The 25,809-nt window shown below is 47.5% G+C and overlaps 1 protein-coding gene across 1 annotated transcript in view; it reads left to right on the top strand.

The window, feature by feature from the left end:
• Positions 1-25,478, top strand: part of LOC115110872 (protein-tyrosine kinase 2-beta-like) — an 89,758-nt gene extending 64,280 nt beyond the window's left edge. Inside the window, exons 20-28 of the mRNA XM_065008568.1 lie at positions 6,148-6,237; positions 7,037-7,241; positions 11,737-11,845; positions 11,973-12,155; positions 15,258-15,407; positions 22,611-22,635; positions 23,344-23,684; positions 23,796-23,876; positions 24,437-25,478. Coding sequence (XP_064864640.1) covers positions 6,148-6,237; positions 7,037-7,241; positions 11,737-11,845; positions 11,973-12,155; positions 15,258-15,407; positions 22,611-22,635; positions 23,344-23,684; positions 23,796-23,876; positions 24,437-24,658 — 1,406 coding nt within the window. The 3' untranslated portion in view covers positions 24,659-25,478. The remainder of the gene's footprint in view (positions 1-6,147; positions 6,238-7,036; positions 7,242-11,736; positions 11,846-11,972; positions 12,156-15,257; positions 15,408-22,610; positions 22,636-23,343; positions 23,685-23,795; positions 23,877-24,436) is intronic.
• The last annotated feature ends 331 nt before the right edge of the window (positions 25,479-25,809 follow it).

Here is a 25,809-nt window from a genome sequence, read left to right as displayed (position 1 = left end):
CTACCTGCCGCCTCGACACTCTAACCACTAGGCTACCGGCCGCTCCTCCACTCTAACCACTAGGCTACCTGCCGCCTCTAAGCTCTAACCACTAGGCTACCTGCCTCCTCTACCCTCTAACCACTAGGCTACCTGCCGCCTCTACACTCTAACCACTAGAATACCGGCCGCTCCTCCACTCTAACCACTAGGCTACCTGCCGCCTCTAAGCTCTAACCACTAGGCTACCTGCCTCCTCTACACTCTAACCACTAGGCTGCCTGCCGCCTCTACACTCTAACCACTAGGCTACCTGCCTCCTCTACGCTCTAACCACTAGGCTACCTGCTGCCTCTACACTCTAACCACTAGGCTACCTGCCTCCTCTACGCTCTAACCACTAGGCTACCTGCCTCCTCTACACTCTAACCACTAGGCTACCTGCCGCCTCTACGCTCTAACCACTAGGCTACCTGCCGCCTCTACACTCTAACCACTAGGCTACCTGCCGCCTCTACACTCTAACCACTAGGCTACCTGCCGCCTCTACACTCTAACCACTAGGCTACCGGCCGCTCCTCCACTCTAACCACTAGGCTACCTGCCTCCTCTACGCTCTAACCACTAGGCTACCTGCCTCCTCTACGCTCTAACCACTAGGCTACCGGCCGCTCCTCCACTCTAACCACTAGGCTACCTGCCTCCTCTACGCTCTAACCACTAGGCTACCTGCCTCCTCTACGCTCTAACCACTAGGCTACCTGCCTCCTCTACGCTCTAACCACTAGGCTACCTGCCGCCTCTACGCTCTAACCACTAGGCTACCTGCCGCCTCTACACTCTAACCACTAGGCTACCGGCCGCTCCTCACGCTCTAACCACTAGGCTACCTGCCGCCTCTACACTCTAACCACTAGGCTACCGGCCGCTCCTCCACTCTAACCACTAAGCTACCTGCCGCCTCTAAGCTCTAACCACTAGGCTACCTGCCTCCTCTACACTCTAACCACTAGGCTACCTGCCGCCTCTACACTCTAACCACTAGGCTACCGGCCGCTCCTCCACTCTAACCACTAGGCTACCTGCCGCCTCTAAGCTCTAACCACTAGGCTACCTGCCTCCTCTACACTCTAACCACTAGGCTACCTGCCGCCTCTACGCTCTAACCACTAGGCTACCTGCCGCCTCTACACTCTAACCACTAGGCTACCTGCCGCCTCTACACTCTAACCACTAGGCTACCTGCCTCCTCTACGCTCTAACCACTAGGCTACCTGCCTCCTCTACGCTCTAACCACTAGGCTACCGGCCGCTCCTCCACTCTAACCACTAGGTTACCTGCCTCCTCTACGCTCTAACCACTAGGCTACCTGCCTCCTCTACGCTCTAAACACTAGGCTACCTGCCTCCTCTACGCTCTAACCACTAGGCTACCTGCCGCCTCTACGCTCTAACCACTAGGCTACCTGCCGCCTCTACACTCTAACCACTAGGCTACCGGCCGCTCCTCACGCTCTAACCACTAGGCTACCTGCCGCCTCTACACTCTAACCACTAGGCTACCTGCCGACTCTACACTCTAACCACTAGGCTACCTGCCTCCTCTACGCTCTAACCACTAGGCTACCTGCCTCCTCTACGCTCTAACCACTAGGCTACCGGCCGCTCCTCCACTCTAACCACTAGGTTACCTGCCTCCTCTACGCTCTAACCACTAGGCTACCTGCCTCCTCTACGCTCTAAACACTAGGCTACCTGCCTCCTCTACGCTCTAACCACTAGGCTACCTGCCGCCTCTACGCTCTAACCACTAGGCTACCTGCCGCCTCTACACTCTAACCACTAGGCTACCGGCCGCTCCTCACGCTCTAACCACTAGGCTACCTGCCGCCTCTACACTCTAACCACTAGGCTACCGGCCGCTCCTCCACTCTAACCACTAGGCTACCTGCCGCCTCTAAGCTCTAACCACTAGGCTACCTGCCTCCTCTACCCTCTAACCACTAGGCTACCTGCCGCCTCTACACTCTAACCACTAGAATACCGGCCGCTCCTCCACTCTAACCACTAGGCTACCTGCCGCCTCTAAGCTCTAACCACTAGGCTACCTGCCTCCTCTACACTCTAACCACTAGGCTGCCTGCCGCCTCTACACTCTAACCACTAGGCTACCTGCCTCCTCTACGCTCTAACCACTAGGCTACCTGCCGCCTCTACACTCTAAACACTAGGCTACCTGCCTCCTCTACGCTCTAACCACTAGGCTACCTGCCGCCTCTACACTCTAACCACTAGGCTACCTGCCGACTCTACACTCTAACCACTAGGCTACCTGCCGCCTCTACACTCTAACCACTAGGCTACCTGCCGCCTCTACGCTCTAACCACTAGGCTACCTGCCGCCTCTACGCTCTAACCACCAGGCTACCTGCCTCCTCTACACTCTAACCACTAGGCTACCTGCCGCCTCTACGCTCTAACCACTAGGCTACCTGCCGCCTCTACGCTCTAACCACTAGGCTACCTGCCGCCTCTACACTCTAACCACTAGGCTACCTGCCGCCTCTACGCTCTAACCACTAGGCTACCTGCCGCCTCTACGCTCTAACCACCAGGCTACCTGCCTCCTCTACACTCTAACCACTAGGCTACCTGCCGCCTCTACGCTCTAACCACTAGGCTACCTGCCGCCTCTACACTCTAACCACTAGGCTACCTGCCGCCTCTACACTCTAACCACTAGGCTACCTGCCGCCTCTACACTCTAACCACTAGGCTACCGGCCGCTCCTCCACTCTAACCACTAGGCTACCTGCCTCCTCTACACTCTAACCACTAGGCTACCTGCCTCCTCTACGCTCTAACCACTAGGCTACCGGCCGCTCCTCCACTCTAACCACTATGCTACCTGCCTCCTCTACGCTCTAACCACTAGGCTACCGGCCGCTCCTCCACTCTAACCACTAGGCTACCTGCCGCCTCTAAGCTCTAACCACTAGGCTACCTGCCTCCTCTACACTCTAACCACTAGGCTACCTGCCGCCTCTACACTCTAACCACTAGGCTACCTGCCGCCTCTACACTCTAACCACTAGGCTACCGGCCGCTCCTCCACTCTAACCACTAGGCTACCTGCCTCCTCTACACTCTAACCACTAGGCTACCTGCCTCCTCTACGCTCTAACCACTAGGCTACCGGCCGCTCCTCCACTCTAACCACTATGCTACCTGCCTCCTCTACGCTCTAACCACTAGGCTACCGGCCGCTCCTCCACTCTAACCACTAGGCTACCTGCCGCCTCTAAGCTCTAACCACTAGGCTACCTGCCGCCTCTACACTCTAACCACTAGGCCCTCTACACTCTAACCACTAGGCTACCTGCCTCCTCTACGCTCTAACCACTAGGCTACCTGCCGCCTCTACACTCTAACCACTAGGCTACCTGCCGCCTCTACGCTCTAACCACTAGGCTACCTGCCGCCTCTACACTCTAACCACTAGGCTACCTGCCGCCTCTACCCTCTAACCACTAGGCTACCTGCCGCCTCTACACTCTAACCACTAGGCTACCTGCCTCCTCTACACTCTAACCACTAGGCTACCGGCCGCTCCTCCACTCTACCCACCAGGCTACCTGCCTCCTCTACACTCTAACCACTAGGCTACCGGCCGCTCCTCCACTCTAACCACTAGGCTACCGGCCGCTCCTCCACTCTAACCACCAGGCTACCTGCCGCCTCTACGCTCTAACCACTAGGCTACCTGCCGCCTCTACGCTCTAACCACTAGGCTACCTGCCGCCTCTACACTCTAACCACTAGGCTACCGGCCGCTCCTCACGCTCTAACCACTAGGCTACCTGCCGCCTCTACACTCTAACCACTAGGCTACCGGCCGCTCCTCCACTCTAACCACTAGGCTACCTGCCGCCTCTAAGCTCTAACCACTAGGCTACCTGCCTCCTCTACACTCTAACCACTAGGCTACCTGCCGCCTCTACACTCTAACCACTAGGCTACCGGCCGCTCCTCCACTCTAACCACTAGGCTACCTGCCGCCTCTAAGCTCTAACCACTAGGCTACCTGCCTCCTCTACACTCTAACCACTAGGCTACCTGCCGCCTCTACACTCTAACCACTAGGCTACCTGCCTCCTCTACGCTCTAACCACTAGGCTACCGGCCGCTCCTCCACTCTAACCACTAGGCTACCTGCCGCCTCTACGCTCTAACCACTAGGCTACCTGCCGCCTCTACACTCTAACCACTAGGCTACCTGCCGCCTCTACCCTCTAACCACTAGGCTACCTGCCGCCTCTACACTCTAACCACTAGGCTACCTGCCTCCTCTACACTCTAACCACTAGGCTACCGGCCGCTCCTCCACTCTAACCACCAGGCTACCTGCCTCCTCTACACTCTAACCACTAGGCTACCGGCCGCTCCTCCACTCTAACCACTAGGCTACCGGCCGCTCCTCCACTCTAACCACCAGGCTACCTGCCTCCTCTACACTCTAACCACTAGGCTACCGGCCACTCCTCCGCTTTACCCACTAGGCTACCGGCCGCTCCTCCACTCTAACCACTAGGCTACCGGCCTCCTCTACGCTCTAACCACTAGGCTACCGGCCGCTCCTCACGCTCTAACCACTAGGCTACCTGCCGCCTCTACACTCTAACCACTAGGCTACCTGCCGCCTCTACACTCTAACCACTAGGCTACCGGCCGCTCCTCCACTCTAACCACTAGGCTACCGGCCGCTCCTCTACGCTCTAACCACCAGGCTACCTGCCTCCTCTACGCTCTAACCACTAGGCTACCTGCCTCCTCTACACTCTAACCACTAGGCTACCTGCCGCCTCTACGCTCTAACCACTAGGCTACCTGCCTCCTCTACACTCTAACCACTAGGCTACCTGCCGCCTCTACACTCTAACCACTAGGCTACCTGCCGCCTCTAAGCTCTAACCACTAGGCTACCTGCCGCCTCTACACTCTAACCACTAGGCTACCGGCCGCTCCTCCACTCTAACCACTAGGCTACCGGCCTCCTCTACACTCTAACCACTAGGCTACCTGCCGCCTCTACACTCTAACCACTAGGCTACCGGCCGCTCCTCCACCCTAACCACTAGGCTACCTGCCGCCTCTACACTCTAACCACTAGGCTACCGGCCGCTCCTCCACTCTAACCACTAGGCTACCTGCCGCCTCTACACTCTAACCACTAGTCTACCGGCCGCTCCTCCACTCTAACCACTAGGCTACCTGCCGCCTCTACACTCTAACCACTAGGCTACCGGCCGCTCCTCCACTCTAACCACTAGGCTACCTGCCGCCTCTACACTCTAACCACTAGGCTACCTGCCGCCTCTACACTCTAACCACTAGGCTACCTGCCGCCTCTACACTCTAACCACTAGGCTACCTGCCGCCTCTACACTCTAACCACTAGGCTACCGGCCGCTGCTCCACTCTAACCACTAGGCTACCTGCCTCCTCTACACTCTAACCACTAGGCTACCTGCCGCCTCTACGCTCTAACCGCTAGGCTACCTGCCTCCTCTACACTCTAACCACTAGGCTACCTGCCGCCTCTACACTCTAACCACTAGGCTACCTGCCGCCTCTAAGCTCTAACCACTAGGCTACCGGCCGCTCCTCCATTCTAACCACTAGGCTACCGGCCGCTCCTCCACTCTAACCACTAGGCTACCGGCCGCTCCTCTACGCTCTAACCACTAGGCTACCGGCCGCTCCTCCACTCTAACCACTAGGCTACCGGCCGCTCCTCACGCTCTAACCACTAGGCTACCGGCCGCTCCTCCACTCTAACCACTAGGCTACCGGCCGCTCCTCACGCTCTAACCACTAGGCTACCGGCCGCTCCTCTACGCTCTAACCACTAGGCTACCTGCCTCCTCTACACTCTAACCACTAGGCTACCTGCCGCCTCTACGCTCTAACCACTAGGCTACCTGCCGCCTCTACACTCTAACCACTAGGCTACCGGCCGCTCCTCACGCTCTGTAGATCAGAGTGGTTGGGGGGAAAAAGCAGAAGACGCATTTCCATCGTACACGGAGTAATAACATCTTAAATAGTGTCCCCACATTTCTAAATATATACAAACATTACTGCCATCTTTCTGAATCGTTTCCACAGCCTCTGTGACTCGATTACCTATCAAATGGATGGCTCCAGAATCCATCAACTTCAGGCGATTCACCACGGCTAGCGATGTCTGGATGTTCGGTAAGTCTGTCTTCATTTTTTTTTTTGAGGGGGGGGGGGTCATTTCTGTGTGCCTGCATATCTCTCTCTCTCTCTCTTGCTCTCGCTATCTCTCTCTCTCTTTCTCTCTCTTCTCTCTCTCTTGCTCTCTCTCTCTTTTTTCTCTCGCTCTCTCTCTCTAAATTCAATTCAAGGGGCTTTATTGGCATGGGAAACATGTGTTAACATTGCCAAAGCAAGTGAGGTAAATAATATACAAAAGTGAAATAAACAGTAAAAATTAACAGTAAACATTACACATACAGAAGTTTCAAAACAATAAAGACATTAAAAATGTCATTATGTCTATATACAATCTTGTAACATGGTACAGATGATTAAAGTACACAAGGGAAAAATAAATAAGCATAAATGTGGGTTGTATTTACAATGGTGTTTGTTCTTCACTGGTTGCCCTTTTCTTGTGGCAACAGGCCACAAATCTTGCTGCTGTGATGGCACACTGTGGTATTTCACCCAGTAGATATGGGAGTCAAAATTGGGTTTATTTTTTCGAATTCTTTGTGGATCTGTGTAATCTGAGAAATATGTCTCTCTAATATGGTCATACATTGGGCAGGAGGTTAGGAAGTGCAGCTCTGTTTCCACCTCATTTTGTGGGCAGTGAGCACATAGCCTGTCTTCTCTTGAGAGCCAGGTCTGCCTGCCTATGGCGGCCTTTCTCAATAGCAAGGCTATTTGACTCTCTCTCCTCTCTGTCTCTCTCTCCATAGCGGTATGTATCTATGTGTAACTCCTTCTCTCTCTCCACCGCCCCTAGCGGTGTGTATTTGGGAGATCCTGAGCCAGGGGCAGCAGCCTTTCTTCTGGTTGGAGAACCGTGACGTCATTAACCAGCTGGAGCAGGGCATCCGACTACCCAAACCTGACAACTGCCCTCCTGCCCTCTACTCCCTCATGACCCGTTGCTGGTCCTACGACCCCCGCGACAGACCCTCCTTCACTGAGCTGGTTGTCAAGATAAGGTACTGTAATCTACCTACAAATGTCCCGTAAAGTATTCGGAATAGTCTTGAGTTTTTCGTTATTCTTACTTCACCCGACAAAGTCGTCAAGAATAGATCCTACCCTGGCTTGGATACTTGAATGGACAATACTCACATGGCCTTACATAGATCTAAGAGCCTATTTTTGGTTAACATCACGTACAATACTCACATGACCTTATATAGATCTAAGAGCCTCTTTTTGGTTAACATCACGTACAATACTCACATGACCTTATATAGATCTAAGAGCCTCTTTTTGGTTAACATCACGTACAATACTCACATGACCTTATATAGATCTAAAGCCTCTTTTTGGTTAACATCACGTACAATACTCACATGACCTTATATAGATCTAAAAGCCTCTTTTTGGTTAACATCACGTACTGATGTGAGCTGGACTTGTTCTGAGACACTGGATTAAATACGATATAACCTTGTCCCCGGGCTCTATTCGCTGGCACATAGAGCCTGGTAAGAGTGTGCCACAAAGAGAGGATTTGAAAAGGGTTGTGGTTAAGAGCCCTGCATAGACATTCATTTTAAGTCTGATTCCTACCCATGGCCGTGACGTTCAGACCGTACACTACCCAGCCCCAATTGCTTCTACCCGAAACCAGAAGTAACTTCCTCCGTTAGTAATTCCAATTAGCTGCTCCTCTCGGTCTGTCACACGCCCCCTGTGCTCTGCTCGCTCTGCATGCACTCTGCTCATGGTGGCTCTGAGCCTAAGTATCCATGGCAACGGCTCCGCTCGGGTGTTCAACGAAGAGACATGAGAGATCTGTTAGCTGTTAGCTACTTTTCATGACTCTGAGCTCCAACAAAACTCGAGGAACATTATTAATTTCTCTGAAATAATCTCTCCTGTTTTATATTTGACGAGGTTGAAGCACTTCTGATACCATGTTATAATGTTAGTCAGATATCACAGGTATCACTTCTGATACCATGTTATAATCTTAGTCAGATATCACTGATATCACTTCTGATACCATGTTATAATCTTAGTCAGATATCACTGATATCACTTCTGATACCATGTTATAATCTTAGTCAGATATCACTGATATCACTTCTGATACCATGTTATAATCTTAGTCAGATATCACTGATATCACTTCTGATACCATGTTATAATCTTAGTCAGATATCACTTCTGATACCATGTTATAATCTTAGTCAGATATCACTGATATCACTTCCATGCTATTCCATGAGTCTGGTGCACAAGAAGAGAAGGCTGTCTTGCTTAATACTGTGAATGTCCTGAGGACTTTAGGTAGCAACCACCTAGCAGATTATTCATTAACAATAAAATGTGTACCCATCAATAGAAATCAAGTTATTTGACACAGATTTATTTCGTCAAGTTTCTGATAAAACCATTACGTCTGCATTTTGTCGTTTTGGCCCATATTAGAATCATATTATGACAACATGCAAGAGGCCAAAACCTGCTCCGTGTTTTTAAATACTAGGGAGTCGGTAGAGATTGCATGGTATCTACCGGCCAAGGGTTTGGTCCCACATTACCAGAGATCAACAAGAAAAGCATAACAATATATATCTCAGTTGTCCAATGCGTGAGGACTGGACGGAGCCAGAACCAGTGTCAATAAAACGAACGGAGTCTTTCGGCACAGAAAAAAAAGTCATTCAATAGTTTGAGATTTTAGATTGATCATCTTTAATAACTTTACATTGATCAGATCTGTTATCAAGATGAGATACTCTAGCTAATGGCCGGTAGCCTAGTGGTTAGAGTGTAGAGGCGGCAGGTAGCCTAGTGGTAATGTTGAGTTAACAGGGCTCAGCATGTTGTAGTTAATGTTGAGTTGTTGACATGACTCAGCATGTTGTAGTTAATGTTGAGTTGACATGGCTCAGCATGTTGTAGTTAATGTTGAGTTGTTGACATGACTCAGCATGTTGTAGTTAATGTTGAGTTGTTGACATGACTCTAGCCTGAGTTGTAGTTCATGTTGAGTTGTTGACATGACTCAGCATGTTGTAGTTAATGTTGAGTTGTTGACATGACTCTAGCCTGAGTTGTAGTTCATGTTGAGTTGTTGACATGACTCAGCATGTTGTAGTTAATGTTGAGTTGTTGACATGACTCAGCATGTTGTAGTTAATGTTGAGTTGTTGACATGACTCAGCATGTTGTAGTTAATGTTGAGTTGTTGACATGACTCTAGCCTGAGTTGTAGTTAATGTTGAGTTGTTGACATGACTCAGCATGTTGTAGTTAATGTTGAGTTGTTGACATGACTCAGCATGTTGTAGTTAATGTTGAGTTGTTGACATGACTCAGCATGTTGTAGTTAATGTTGAGTTGTTGACATGACTCAGCATGTTGTAGTTAATGTTGAGTTGTTGACATGACTCAGCATGTTGTAGTTAATGTTGAGTTGTTGACATGACTCAGCATGTTGTAGTTAATGTTGAGTTGTTGACATGACTCAGCATGTTGTAGTTAATGTTGAGTTGTTGACATGACTCAGCATGTTGTAGTTAATGTTGAGTTGTTGACATGACTCAGCATGTTGTAGTTAATGTTGAGTTGTTGACATGACTCAGCATGTTGTAGTTAATGTTGAGTTGTTGACATGACTCAGCATGTTGTAGTTCATGTTGAGTTGTTGACATGACTCAGCATGTTGTAGTTAATGTTGAGTTGTTGACATGACTCAGCATGTTGTAGTTAATGTTGAGTTAACAGGGCTCAGCATGTTGTAGTTAATGTTGAGTTGTTGACATGACTCAGCATGTTGTAGTTAATGTTGAGTTAACAGGGCTCAGCATGTTGTAGTTATTGTTGAGTTAACAGGGCTCAGCATGTTGTAGTGAATGTTGAGTTGTTGACATGACTCAGCATGTTGTAGTTAATGTTGAGTTGTTGACATGGCTCGGCATGTTGTAGTTAATGTTGAGTTAACAGGGCTCAGCATGTTGTAGTTATTGTTGAGTTAACAGGGCTCAGCATGTTGTAGTTAATGTTGAGTTGTTGACATGACTCAGCATGTTGTAGTTAATGTTGAGTTGTTGACATGACTCAGCATGTTGTAGTTAATGTTGAGTTAACAGGGCTCAGCATGTTGTAGTTAATGTTGAGTTGTTGACATGACTCAGCATGTTGTAGTTAATGTTGAGTTAACAGGGCTCAGCATGTTGTAGTTAATGTTGAGTTGTTGACATGACTCAGCATGTTGTAGTTAATGTTGAGTTGTTGACATGACTCAGCATGTTGTAGTTATTGTTGAGTTGTTGACATGACTCAGCATGTTGTAGTTAATGTTGAGTTAACAGGGCTCAGCATGTTGTAGTTAATGTTGAGTTGTTGACATGACTCAGCATGTTGTAGTTAATGTTGAGTTAACAGGGCTCAGCATGTTGTAGTTATTGTTGAGTTAACAGGGCTCAGCATGTTGTAGTTATTGTTGAGTTAACAGGGCTCAGCATGTTGTAGTTATTGTTGAGTTGTTGACATGACTCAGCATGTTGTAGTTAATGTTGAGTTAACAGGGCTCAGCATGTTGTAGTTATTGTTGAGTTAACAGGGCTCAGCATGTTGTAGTTATTGTTGAGTTAACAGGGCTCAGCATGTTGTAGTTATTGTTGAGTTGTTGACATGACTCAGCATGTTGTAGTTAATGTTGAGTTAACAGGGCTCAGCATGTTGTAGTTAATGTTGAGTTGTTGACATGACTCAGCATGTTGTAGTTAATGTTGAGTTAACAGGGCTCAGCATGTTGTAGTTAATGTTGAGTTAACAGGGCTCAGCATGTTGTAGTTAATGTTGAGTTAACAGGGCTCAGCATGTTGTAGTTAATGTTGAGTTGTTGACATGACTCAGCATGTTGTAGTTAATGTTGAGTTGTTGACATGGCTCGGTATGAGGAGAGAGTTTGTGTTTCTAGTTCTTGAGATGAGATCCCTGGACACACAGACATCAAAAGGAATACAGCAGCCACCCTGTTAGGTGCTTGGACACCGTATGGTAAACAAACTATAACATGATTGGTCCTCAAGTGAAAGTAAAGCGACAATCCAGCTGCCAATCAGACAACTCGTAGTGCTGTCGCTGGTTCTAATATTACAGCAGATGTGTCAGATCATTTCAATGTCAGGCCTGATGTAACACTGGAATCTGACTGGAATCTGACTGGAATTCCAGGGGCGGCAGCGTAGCCTAGTGGTTAGAGCGTTGGACTAGTAACCGGAAGGTTGTGAGTTCAAACCCCGAGCTGTCGTTCTGTCCCTGAACAGGCAGTTAACCCACTGTTCCCAGGCCGTCATTGAAAATAAGAATGTGTTCTTAACTGACTTGCCTGGTTAAATAAAGGTAAAATAAAATAAAAATCTGACTGGAATGGGATCCAGGGTCTCATTGTTGCAAGCTATTTGTCCCTTGTCTTCCAAGTGCTTAGCATGCCACCTACTAAACTGTCTGTGTGATCTGTGACAGTGACGTCCATCGGATGGAGAAGGAGCAGGAGGTAGAGAGAGAGAGAGACAGACAACGCTCCACCAAGTTCTTTGACGCCAAGATCAACTTCAACGAACCTCCTCCTAAGGTAGTAGATGACCCCCCCCACAGACACACACACACCTTCTGCATCAATGCCTTTCTGTCATAGCGTTGTTAGCATTTGTATATAAGTTACTAACCGCTCGTCATCGATTCTGCCCCTGTGTCTCCAGCCCTGCAGGATGAAACCTGGGGGTCGTTTTGGAAACGGTATCGGCCTACACATTCAGCTGAATGAGGCCCTTTGTGCCAGCTCTCCAGACCTGGCCAGTCCCTGTGACTACACCTCTCCTGTCGACTCCATGAGCAACAGCTTGGTGGTTCCCGTGATATCTCCACGACGACGCAGCATGGGGGTGAGACGAGTTATCTAGTGCTAGTCTACTTCCTTCTAGACTCTAGTTATCTAGGTCTAGTCTACTTCCTTCTAGACTCTAGTTATCTAGTGCTAGTCTACTTCCCTGTAGACTAGTTATCTAGTGCTAGTCTACTTCCCTGTAGACTAGTTATCTAGTGCTAGTCTACTTCCTTCTAGACTCTAGTTATCTAGTGCTAGTCTACTTCCTTCTAGACTCTAGTTATCTAGTGCTAGTCTACTTCCTTCTAGACTCTAGTTATCTAGTGCTAGTCTACTTCTTTCTAGACTAGTTATCTAGGTCTAGTCTACTTCCTTGTAGACTGGTTATCTAGTGCTAGTGTACTTCCTTCTAGACTAGTTATCTAGTGCTAGTCTACTTCCTTGTAGACTAGTTATCTAGTCTACATCCTTCTAGACTCTAGTTATCTAGTTCTAGTCTACTTCCTTCTAGACTAGTTATCTAGTCTACATCCTTCTAGACTTTAGTTATCTAGTTCTAGTCTACTTCCTTCTAGACTCTAGTTATCTAGTTCTAGTTTCCTTCCTTTCAGACTAGATATCTAGTTAGTTATTATCACTGCACAAGGCGAGACCCAAATGCAGACACAGGAGGCAGATGGTGTGAGTCTTACAATATTTATTAATCCAAAGGAGGAGGCAAGAGAATGGTCGTGGACAGGCAAAAAGGTCAAAACTAGATCAGAGTCCAGGAGGTACAGAGTGGCAGACAGGCTCGTGGTCAAGGCAGGCAGAATGGTCAGGCAGGTGGATACAGAGTGGCAGACAGGCTCGTTGTCAAGGCAGGCAGAATGGTCAGGTAGGTGGATACAGAGTGGCAGACAGGCTCGTTGTCAAGGCAGGCAGAATGGTCAGGTAGGTGGATACAGAGTGGCAGACAGGCTCGTTGTCAAGGCAGGCAGAATGGTCAGACAGGCGGGTACAGAGTGGCAGACAGGCTCGTGGTCAAGGCAGGCAGAATGGTCAGGCAGGTGGATACAGAGTGGCAGACAGGCTCGTTGTCAAGGCAGGCAGAATGGTCAGGCAGGCAGAATGGTCAGGCAGGCGGGTACAGAGTCCAGAAACAGGCAAGGGTCAAAACCGGGAGGACTGGAAAAAGGAGAATGACTTGGAAACATACAAGACAATCTGGCAGAGAGACAAGGAAACACAGGGATAAATACACTGGGGAAAACAAGACCTGGAGGGGGAGGAGAAAATCGCAAGGACAGGTGAAACAGATCAGAGTCTGACTGTTATAGTCTCCTTCCTTCTAGACTAGTTAACTAGTTCTAGTTTCCTTCCTTCTAGACTAGTTAACTAGTTCTAGTTTCCTTCCTTTTAGACTAGTTATCTAGTTCTAGTTTCCAAAACAACCCAAATAGATATCCGCCATGTTGTTTAGTCAACAGAAGTCAGAAATAGCATTATAAATATTCACTTACCTTTGATGATCTTCATCAGAATGCACTCCCAGGAATCCCAGTTCCACAATAAATGTTTGATTTGTTCGATAAAGTCCATCATTTATGTCCAAATACCTCCTTTTTGTTCGCGCGTTTAGCCCAGTAATCCAAATCCATGACGCGCAATCACTAGGTGCAGACGAAAAGTCAAAGTTACGTTACAGTCCGTAGAAACATGTCAAACGAAGTTTAGAATCAATCTTTAGGATGTTTTTATCATAAATCTTCAATAATGTTCAAACCGGAGAATTCCTTTGTCTGTAGAAATGCAATGGAACTCTCACGTGAAGCACGTAGTCAGCTCATGCCTCTCTGCATCCCTCTGACTCAAGCCCCTCTCATCCATCCCCACCTCACAGTAGAAGCATCAAACAAGGTTCTAAAGACGGTTGACATCTAGTGGAAGCATTAGGAAGTGCAATATGACCCAATAGACACTGTGTATTCGCTAGGCAATGAGTTGAAAAACTACAACCCTCAGATTTCCCACTTCCTTGTTGGATTTTTCTCAGGTTTTCGCCTACCAAATGAGTTCTGTTATACTCACAGACATCATTCAAACAGTTTTAGAAACTTCAGAGTGTTTTCCATCCAATACTACTAATACTATGCATATATTAGCACCTGGGACTGAGTAGCAGGCAGTTTACTCTGGGCACGCTTTTCTTCCGAACGTGAAAATGCTGCCCCCTAGCCCAATGAAGTTAACTAGTTCTAGTTTCCTTCATTTTAGACGAGTTGTCTAGTTCTAGTTTCCTTCCTTTTAGACTAGTCATCTAGTTGTAGTTTCCTCCCATCTAGACTAGTTATCTAGTTGTAGTTTCCTCCCATCTAGACTAGTTATCTAGTTCTAGTTTCCTTCCGTCTAGACTAGTTATCTAGTTGTAGTTTCCTTCCTTCCATCTAGACTAGTTATCTAGTTGTAGTTTCCTTCCTTTTAGACTAGTTATCAGGTTGTAGTTTCCTTCCTTCCATCTAGACTAGTTATCTAGTTGTAGTTTCCTTCCATCTAGACTAGTTATCTAGTTGTAGTTTCCTTCCATCTAGACTAGTTATCTAGTTGTAGTTTCCTTCCATCTAGACTAGTTATCTAGTTGTAGTTTCCTCCCATCTAGACTAGTTATCTAGTTGTAGTTTCTTCCCATCTAGACTAGTTATCTAGTTGTAGTTTCCTTCCATCTAGACTAGTCATATAGTGGTAGTTTCCTCCCATCTAGACTAGTTATCTAGTTGTAGTTTCCTTCCATCTAGACTAGTTATCTAGTTGTAGTTTCCTTCCTTCCATCTAGACTAGTTATCTAGTTGTAGTTTCCTCCCATCTAGAATAGTTATCCAGTTGTAGTTTCCTTCCTTTTAGACTAGTTATCTAGTTGTAGTCTTGAGGACTGTCCCAGTCATATGTCCTTGCTCTTTAAAGCCCTGTGTTATTGCTATAAGCCCAACAAGCAAGGCTACTGTATTACTTGCTCTGTACTATATGAATGAGTTTGTGTGTGTGTGTGTGCTTGCATGCTTTTGTGTGTGTGCGTGTGTGTGTGCGTGTGTGCGTGCGTGTGTGCGTGCGTGCGTGCGCGCGTGCGTGCGTGCGTGCGTGCGCGTGTGCGTGTGCGTGTGTGTGTGTGTGTCCCTTCCACCAGGAGGGAGAGTTGATGGTGGAGCCGTCCAGTAAGGAGGATGCCCAGCGGTTGTGGCAGATGGAGAGAGAGCGTATGCAGGAGACGATGAGACAACAGAAACAACAGATGATGGAGGACAACAAGTGGCTGACCAAGGAGGAGAGACTCCTGGTGGGCAATATACCTCCGACCTTTAAACCCCTAAACCTAGTCCACCTTAACCAGCCCCATTTCCAACCTAAAGACCGGCCCCCTATCCCCACTAGCAACCATCTCCTGGTCTGTCCTAACAACCAAACTTAGAATGCCCTGCCAACCATCCCCTAGTCCTAACAACAGTCCCGGAGTCCTAACAACAATCCTGCAGCCCTAACAACAAATCCATAGTCCTAATAACTGTCCCATAGTCCTAACAACCACTCCGTAGTCCTAACAACAACCATCTCGTAGTCCTAACAACCACCCCGTAGTCCTAACAACCATCTCATAGTCCTAACAACCATCCTGTGTTCCACCCTTACAACCATCCCGTACTCCTAACAAGCAACATATAGTCCATCCTACCAACCATCCTGTATTCCACCCTAACAACCATCCTATATTCACCCTAACAACCATCCTGTAGTCCTAACAACCACCCCCTAGTCCATCCTAACAATCACCCGGTAGTCCTAACAACCATCCTGTATTCCACCCTAACAACCATCCCCTATTCCATCCTAACAATCACCCGGTAGTCCTAACAACCATCCCCTAGTCCATCCTAACAACCATCCGGTAATCCTAACAATCATCCCGTATTCCTAGTAACTATACCTCATATATAAATATATATAAGCCTATAACTCTCTGTGTTCTGTAAATTGACGTGAGGCCCATGGGGTCCGTGGCCAGTTGTGGGTCGGTGTTGATATTGTGTCGAATGAATCGGAACCTACATGTTTCTTTACAGGGCCCCATGGGACAGGAGGGCCCCACCAACCCACTGGTATATGTAACATAAGTTACTGTTTATTATGAGATGTTATAATAACGGCTAATAGATAACAAGTTATAAAGCATTATATCTGCACGTAGAGTGTTACTGTATTATCATTTTCTATTGTTTTAGTTGCGGTTCTGACTTTTTCTACAATTGTTACGTTACAGCCTTATTCTAAAATGGATTAAATATTTTTCTCATCAATCTACATAAAATACCCCATAATGACATCACAATACCCCATAATGACATCACAATACCCCATAATGACATCACAATACCCCATAATGATGAAGCATAAACAGATTTTTTGAAATTTCTTGCAAACGTATTACAAATAAAAAAACTGATATCACATTTACATAAGTATTCAGACATTTTAATCAGTACTTTGTTGAAGCACTTTTGGCAGCGATTACACCATTTAGTCTTCTTGGTTAGGATGCTACAAGGTTGGCACACCTGTATTTGGGGAGTTACTCCCATTCTTCTCTGCAGATCCTCTCAAACTCTGTCAGGTTGGATGGGGAGAGTTGCTGCACAGTTATTTTTAGGTCTCTCCAGAGATTTTGGATCGGGTTCAAATTCGAGCTCTAGCTGGGCCACTCAAAGACATTCAGAGACTTGTCCCGAAGCCACTCCAGCATTGTCTTGGCTTTGTGCTTAGGGTCGTTGTCCTGTTGAGAGGTCAACCTTCGCCCCTTCGACCTCATGGCTTGATTTATGCTCTGACATGCACTGTCAACTGTGAGACCTTATATAGACAGGTGTGTGCCTTTCAAAATCATGTCCAATCAATTGAATTTACCACAGGTGGACTCTAATCAAGTTGTAGAAACCTCTCAAAGATGATCAATCGAAAACAGGATGCACCTGAGCTCCATTTCGAGTCTCATAGCAAAGGTTCTGAATACTTATGCAAATAAAGTATTTCTGAAACTAGTTTTCGCTTTGTCGTTATGGGGTATTTGGGGCTTTGTCATCATGGGGTATATGGGGCTTTGTCGTTATGGGGTATTTTATATAAATTGATGAGGAAAACATGTATTTAATCGATTTTAGAATAAGGCTGTAACGTAACAAAATGTGGAACAAGGCTGAATACTTTCCGAATGCGCTCTGATTAACTGTTGGTATATTCTCTATAAACAATGACTTAACTTTATTAGGGTAATAGCAAAATAAATCATATTTTGTGAATTATTGATGTGCTGTAGCTATTATTAGGCTTAGCTACTGCAGCTCAATGACGGCGGTGCTCCAACGTATTCCAACAGTTGAACTTGAGGTTGAGGAAGAATGTAGATCTACCAGAGTTACTCCTTTAACCTAACAATATAACGCTTATCTCTATAAAAACTCTGATCGAAGATGAACGAATTAGCCTCCTTCTAATTTGGTCTCGGTATATATAGTAGTAGCAGTAGTACCCAGTATGACAAGGGAAAAATAAATGTGTGTCGAGAACAAGGTAAAAATCTGTTGTTCTGCCCCCTGAACAAGGCAGTTAACCCACGGTTCCCCGGTAGGCTGTCATTGTAAATAATAATTTGTTCTTGCCTGGTTAACTAAAGGTTTTGTCGTTGTCACGGTTTCTCTAGGGCCTAAGCTTCTCTTACTTTAGATGTATTTAATATTAATAGCGTACAGCGGATGCCTAGGTCTACCGGCCTATATTCATGCATTGCCTTGATGCATTTGTGCTTAAATCTCAGACAGCTGAACCGTGAGGTGAATCATTTGGCCAATATCCAATATCGCTTGTTTATTGATGGCGCTGCAGCATCCAGTCCAGAGGTTTCTTTCTCTTCCCTTTTGGAAGCTGAACGGGTCTCTCAGAACGGGTCTCTCAGAACGGGTCTCTCTGATCAGAACGAGTCTCTCAGAACGGGTCTCTCAGATCAGAACGGGTCTCTCAGAACGGGTCTCTCAGAAGGGGTCTCTCAGATCAGAACGGGTCTCTCAGATCTGAACGGGTCTCTCAGGTCAGAACGGGTCTCTCAGATCTGAACGGGTCTCTCTGATCAGAACGGGTCTCTCTGATCAGAACGGGTCTCTCTGATCAGAACGGGTCTCTCAGAACGGGTCTTTCTGATCAGAACGGGTCTCTCAGATCTGAACGGGTCTCTCTGATCAGAACGGGTCTCTCAGATCTGAACGGGTCTCTCAGAACGGGTCTCTCAGAACGGCTCTCTCAGATCTGAACGGGTCTCTCTGATCAGAACGGGTCTCTCAGGTCAGAACGGGTCTCTCAGAACGGGTCTCTCAGATCTGAACGGGTCTCTCAGAACGGGTCTCTCAGGTCAGAACGGGTCTCTCAGAACGGGTCTCTCAGAACGGGTCTCTCAGATCGGGTCTCTCAGATCAGAACGGGTCTCTCAGATCTGAACGGGTCTCTCAGGTCAGAACGGGTCTCTCAGATCTGAACGGGTCTCTCTGATCAGAACGGGTCTCTCTGATCAGAACGGGTCTCTCTGATCAGAACGGGTCTCTCAGAACGGGTCTTTCTGATCAGAACGGGTCTCTCAGATCTGAACGGGTCTCTCTGATCAGAACGGGTCTCTCAGATCTGAACGGGTCTCTCAGAACGGGTCTCTCAGAACAGCTCTCTCAGATCTGAACGGGTCTCTCTGATCAGAACGGGTCTCTCAGGTCAGAACGGGTCTCTCAGGTCAGAACGGGTCTCTCAGAACGGGTCTCTCAGATCTGAACGGGTCTCTCAGAACGGGTCTCTCAGGTCAGAACGGGTCTCTCAGAACGGGTCTCTCAGATCTGAACGGGTCTCTCTGATCAGAACGGGTCTTTCAGAACGGGTCTCTCAGAACGGGTCTCTCAGATCTGAACGGCTCTCTCTGATCAGAACGGGTCTCTCAGAACGGGTCTCTCAAATCTGAACGGTCTCTCAGAGCTGAACGGGTTTCTAAGATCAGAATGGGTCTCTCAGATCAGAACGGGTCTCTCTGATCAGAACGGGTCTCTCAGAACGGGTCTCTCAGATCTGAACGGGTCTCTCAGAACGGGTCTCTCAGAACGGCTCTCTCAGATCTGAACGGGTCTCTCTGATCAGAACGGGTCTCTCAGGTCAGAACGGGTCTCTCAGGTCAGAACGGGTCTCTCAGAACGGGTCTCTCAGATCTGAACGGGTCTCTCAGAACGGGTCTCTCAGGTCAGAACGGGTCTCTCAGAACGGGTCTCTCAGAACGGGTCTCTCAGATCGGGTCTCTCAGATCAGAACGGGTCTCTCAGATCTGAACGGGTCTCTCAGGTCAGAACGGGTCTCTCAGATCTGAACGGGTCTCTCTGATCAGAACGGGTCTCTCTGATCAGAACGGGTCTCTCTGATCAGAACGGGTCTCTCAGATCTGAACGGGTCTCTCTGATCAGAACGGGTCTCTCAGATCTGAACGGGTCTCTCAGAACGGGTCTCTCAGAACAGCTCTCTCAGATCTGAACGGGTCTCTCTGATCAGAACGGGTCTCTCAGGTCAGAACGGGTCTCTCAGGTCAGAACGGGTCTCTCAGAACGGGTCTCTCAGATCTGAACGGGTCTCTCAGAACGGGTCTCTCAGGTCAGAACGGGTCTCTCAGAACGGGTCTCTCAGATCTGAACGGGTCTCTCTGATCAGAACGGGTCTTTCAGAACGGGTCTCTCAGAACGGGTCTCTCAGATCTGAACGGCTCTCTCTGATCAGAACGGGTCTCTCAGAACGGGTCTCTCAAATCTGAACGGTCTCTCAGAGCTGAACGGGTTTCTAAGATCAGAATGGGTCTCTCAGATCAGAACGGGTCTCTCTGATCAGAACGGGTCTCTCAGAACGGGTCTCTCAGATCTGAACGGGTCTCTCAGGTCAGAACGGGTCGCTCAGATTTGAACGGTCTCTCAGAGCTGAACGGGTCTCTCAGATCAGAACCGGGTCTGTTTGGGTCTGTTTTTCCACAGGCCTTTTCGTAATGGGTGGTCCCGTCCGGAACGGGTCCATATTAAAAATAAATATAATTGTCTCATCCTGGTGTCACACTGCCAAGTCTCTGACCACCTCCCTATAGGCTGCCTTATCGTGATCAGTCCTCCCATCATCATGTCATCAGCAAACTTGATGATGGTGTTGGAGTCGTGTTCGGCAGTCGTGGGTGAACAGTGAGTACAGGAGGGGATTAAGCCCCACTGCTGATGGGCCTCCGTGTTGATGGTCAGCGTGGGGGATGTGTTGTATGCCTGGTGGTGTCCCGGCAGAAAGTCAAGGATCCAGTTGCATAGGGAGGTGTTCAGTCCCAGGGTCCTGAGCTTGGTGATGAGCTTGGAGGGGACTATGGTGTTGAATGCTGAGCTGTAGTCAATGAACAGCGTTCTTACATAGGTGTTCCTTTTCTCCACGTGGGTGAGGGCAGTGTGGAGTGCAATAGAGATTCCATTCTCTGTGGATTTGTTGGGGCGGTATGTAAATTTGAAGTGGGTTCAGGGTTTTTGGGATGATGGTGTTGATATGAGCCGTGACCAGCCTTTCAAAGCATTTCATGTCTATAGACATTTAGACAGGTTACCTTGGTGTTCTTGGGCATGGTGGTCAGCTTGAAACAAGTTGGTATTACAGACACAATCAGGGACAGGTTAAAAAGAGTAAAGAGTCTGAGTACGCATTCTGGTATTCCGTCTGGCCCCTTGGCCTTTACGCATGTTAACCTTTTTTAAGGTCTTACATTGGCTATGGACAGCAAGATAACACAACAGTTCCGGAACAGTCGTTTGGAACAGCTGGTGCTCTCATGGATAGTTCAGTGTTGTTTACCTCGAAATGAGCATTGAAGACATTTAACTAATCTGGTAGGCCTGCGTAGCTTGGCAGCTCGCGGCTGTGCTTCCCTTTGTAATACGTGATAGTTTCCAAGCCCTGCCACATCCACTGAGCATCAGAGGCGACGTAATAAGATTTGATCTTAGTCCTGTATTGACTCTTTGCCTGTTTGATGGCGCATCAGAGGTCGTAGCAGGATTTCTTATAATCGTCCAGCTCATTTAAAGTGGTCGGTCCTCTTTTCCTTGTAGTCCACTAACATCACTCTAACTTCAGGTTAGAGTCCTGCTCCTTGAAAGTGCCAGCTTTAGCCTTTAGCTCAGTGTGGATGTTGCCTGTAATCCATGGCTTCTGGTTGGGGTATGTACGTACGGTCACTGTGGGGACGATGAAGCCGGTAACTGGTGTGGTAAACTCCTCACTGCCATCGGATGAATCCTGGAACATATTCCAGTCTTTGCAAAACATACCTGTAGTTTAGTATCCGCTTCATCAGACCACTTGTGTATTGAGCATGTCACTGATACTTCCTATTTGAGTTTTTGCTTGTAAGCAGGAAGTAGGATGATAGGGCCATGATCTGATTTGTCAAAGGGATGGCAAGGGAGGGCCTTGCATGTGTTTCTGTGTGTGTAGTAAAAGTGATCTAGAGTTTTGTCGCCTCTAGTTTCACAGGTGACACGCTGTTTTGGTCAGAGTTGGTAAAACAGATGACATTTTCCCTGCATTAAAATCCCTGGCTACTAGAAACACCGCCTCTGGATGGGAATGTTCTTGTTTGCTTATGGCGCTATACACCTCGTTGAGTGCGGTCTACGGTACCAGCATCTGTTTGTGGTGGTAAATAAACCACTACAAAAAATATAGATGAAAACTCTCTTGGTAGATAGTGTGGTCTACAGTTTATTATCAGGTATTCTAATACAGGCGAGCCAAAAACTTGAGACTTCCTTATTAATAACATTAGAGATCACACACCAGCTGTGTTAACAAAGAACACACCGCTCTTCCCCTCATCGTACTCGAGTCTGCCGTCCAAGTCTTGACTCTGCGTAGAAAACCCAACAAGATGTATATTATCCATGTCCTCGTTCAGGCACGACTCATAGAAATTACATAAGAGAGTTAGTTTTTTTTTAAAGGTTGACAGGATAGTCTCGATAGGAGCTCATCCAGTTTATTCTCCAGTGACTGAACGTTCGCCAATAGAACAGAGGGAAATGGCGGTCTATTTGCTCGCCGACGTAGTCTCGTCAGGATGCCGCCTCGCCTGCCCCTCTCTTGCAACCGCTTCCTCTTTCGAGTCCCGGTGATTAGGGCCTGGGTCCTGAGTAAACAGAACGTCCAGAGCTCCTGACTGGTCGATGTAGACATTTTCATCCAAATTGAGTTTACTGATAGCTTCTGGACATCGGAACAGCAATGTTTTGGTCATTAGGAAATGATGGCAGAGATGAAAAAAAAAAATTACAATCAGCATTAAAAAACAGACTCAAAATAGCAGAATTGTCAGACGGCAACTATCCACTGCGGTGCCATCTTTCTTTATCAGGTCAATATAGTCATTGTCCTATAATCTTATGTTTCTCTCTGTCTGCAGTTACCAGAACCAGAGACTGGACATGGTGAGTGATAAACCTTAATTAAGAATATCCTAGAAATAGAATATCTCGTGGTATCAGGTGTATGTCTAAATGACACAGCTTTTAGCTTCTCTCATCCCCTCTCCCCGTTCATTCCTGTTCTCTCATCCCCTCTCCCCTTTTATTATTGGTCTCTCGTCCCCTCTCCCCTCTTATTCCTGTTCCCTGATCCCCTCTCCCCTCTTATTCCTGTTCTCTCATCCCCTCTCCCCTCTTATTCCTGTTCTCTCATCCCCTCTCCCCGTTCATTCCTGGTCTCTCATCCCCTCTCCCCGTTCATTCCTGTTCTCTCATCCCCTCTCCCCGTTCATTCCTGGTCTCTCGTCCCCTCTCCCCTCTTATTCCTGTTCTCTCGTCCCCTCTCCCCTTTTATTCCTGTTCTCTCATCCCCTCTCCCCTTTTATTCCTGTTCTCTCATCCCCTCTTCCCTCTTATTCCTGTTCTCTCATCCCCTCTCCCCTTTTATTCCTGTTCTCTCATCCCCTCTCCCCTTTTATTCCTGTTCTCTCATCCCCTCTCCCCTCTTATTCCTGTTCTCTCATCCCCTCTCCCCTCTTATTCCTGTTCTCTCATCCCCTCTCCCCTCTTATTCCTGTTCTCTCATCCCCTCTCCCCTTTTATTCCTGTTCTCTCATCCCCTCTCCCCTTTCATTCTTGTTCTCTCATCCTACTCTCCACTCTGAAAACCAGCCCCGCCAGACAAGCCCCTGCATCTCACCGGCCCTAAATCCCAGGCCGCCCCTACGACCCAGGCCGGCCCTAAAGCCCAGGCTGCCCCTACGACCCAGGCCGGCCCTACGACCCAGGCCGGCCCTACAGCCCAGGCCGCCCCTACGACCCAGGCCGGCCCTACGACCCAGGCCGGCCCTACAGCCCAGGTCGCCCCTACAGCCCAGGCCCGCCCCACTGCAGAGCTAGACCGTTCAGATGATAAGGTGTACCAGGCGGTCATGGAGCTGGTCCAGGTGGTGGTGCAGCTGAAGAACGATGTGAACACACTACAGCCGGAGGAGTACATCACCGTCATCAAGGTAAGACACGGAGCTGCTGACTTCAAACACTGTATGATAGTAGTAATGCAGTAGCTATAAGCTCTATATGCAGCTGCATTATAAAGGTGAAACGGTCTTCTCTCTCTGCAGTCTGTAGGGCTGACCTTAAGGAGTCTGATACGCAGTGTGGATGATATTCTGCCGACCCTCCATAAGTCCATTAGGACAGAGGTAAGAGCGATTATATATCATATTATTAAGCAGAAACCAGACCAGCGTCCAGACTGTAGTATAATATCTCATCCACTCTTCTGTCCTCTCCTCTCCTCCTCTCTCATATGTCCCCCTGGTCAATTTGAACAACGACATGTCAGAGTTGACAAACTATTTCCTGTCTCCTCTTCCCCACTCCCTCTCTTCTCTCCTCCCCTCTTTCCCCTGGTCAGATCGAGGGCACCCAGAAGCTGTTGAACAATGACATGTCAGAGTTGACTAACTATTCCCTGTCTCCTCTTCCCCACTCCCTCTCTTCTCTCCTCCCCTCTTTCCCCTGGTCAGATCGAGGGCACCCAGAAGCTGTTGAACAATGACATGTCAGAGTTGACTAACTATTCCCTGTCTCCTCTTCCCCACTCCCTCTCTTCTCTCCTCCCCTCTCCTCCCCCTGGTCAGATTGAGGGCACCCAGAAGCTGTTGAACAACGACATGTCAGAGTTGACAAACTATTTCCTGTCTCCTCTTCCCCACTCCCTCTCTCCCTCTCTTCTCTCCCCTCTCCTCCCCCTGGTCAGATCGAGGGGACCCAGAAGCTGTTGAACAACGACATGTCAGAGTTGATCAGTAAGATGCGTCTGGCCCAGCAGAACGCCATCACCTCGCTGAAGGAAGAGTGTAAGAAACAGATGCTGACTGCAGCACACAACCTGGCCATGGATGGGAAGAACCTTCTGGATGCTGTGGACCAGGCCAGGGTCAGGGCCAACCTGGCCAAGCCCAAACCGGAGACCCCATAGTGGGGTAAATACCCACGGGACACCCACTTCTTCTTTTTTTTAAACTGGAGGACGGGTCAGAGCCAAGTATGTTGCGACTGAATGGATGGACTTGGGAGTGACTTGGCAGTACAGTGGTCAAGGTTCCATTTTAAGTTGAATTAAGTGTGTCAGAATTCAAACTATCAGAAAAGATGACTTCCCCCTATTTTTTGTAATTGGTGTTGTGATTTCTGTATCATCTCGTGTCTTGAATTGTATCGGTTATTTTAAATAGTTTCTCTATCTGTTTAGGTATCCAGGTTCATTTATTTCTAGGTTATTTTCACATGTTTCTAGTAATACTGGCCAGATCAATAGATTTATTCATTTACATATGTGTTGTTTCGTGTAATATTTGTTTCTAGACTAAGAGTTTGACCAAATAGATATAATACCCATTACCTTTCTGTTTTTACATCAGGTTTGTAGTATATTAAATTGAACTGACAGTATTGTATTTTTTTAATTTTTAATATAAGTAAAAGTATGTTTTCTGTGCTATGTTAGAGAATTTAGGAAAGTTAGGAAAATGCCAGTTAATATTTGAATATCCTGCACCCTTCAATGTTTCCCCCTCATCTTGTGTTCATCTGTATCATCATGGATAGAGACAATGGGCCGATCTTAAATAAACATGTCAGACACTGTGACAAAACGAGACCTTGGGGACTATACATCTTTAGTCAAGAAGGAATTAGTTACATATAATTGATCTTTAGATGGTCATTCATATATCTGTTGAAATTATTATTATTATTTTTTTAAAGTTCATGTTAAGTGGGGGAAAAAAAATGAAAAACTGGAAAAGTATATCTGCATAAAGCCATTTGATCTTGGTGCTATCTGCTATCCAATCACAAGCATGAACCAATACAGGCCAACCAATCAGAACACGTCTTTACCATCCCCCTCCTAAGTATGGTCTAGGCTAGTCTAGCCAACAATAATGGAATGCAAGCAACAAAACAACAACACACTGTTCGGTGATGACAACAAGTACTCTGATGATCGTAATACATTTTATGAAAGGTGTTCCTTTCTATTTTATCTAAATAGGGTATTCTCTATCATTTATGTATTCAAAAGCTGCATCCTGGGTAGCCCTAAGAGATATTTTTTACTGAATACAA

The sequence above is a fragment of the Oncorhynchus nerka genome, linkage group LG24, assembly GCF_034236695.1.
Source record: "Oncorhynchus nerka isolate Pitt River linkage group LG24, Oner_Uvic_2.0, whole genome shotgun sequence".
Classification (NCBI taxonomy): Eukaryota; Metazoa; Chordata; class Actinopteri; order Salmoniformes; family Salmonidae; genus Oncorhynchus; species Oncorhynchus nerka.
This window is presented reverse-complemented; position numbering and strand designations above follow the sequence as displayed.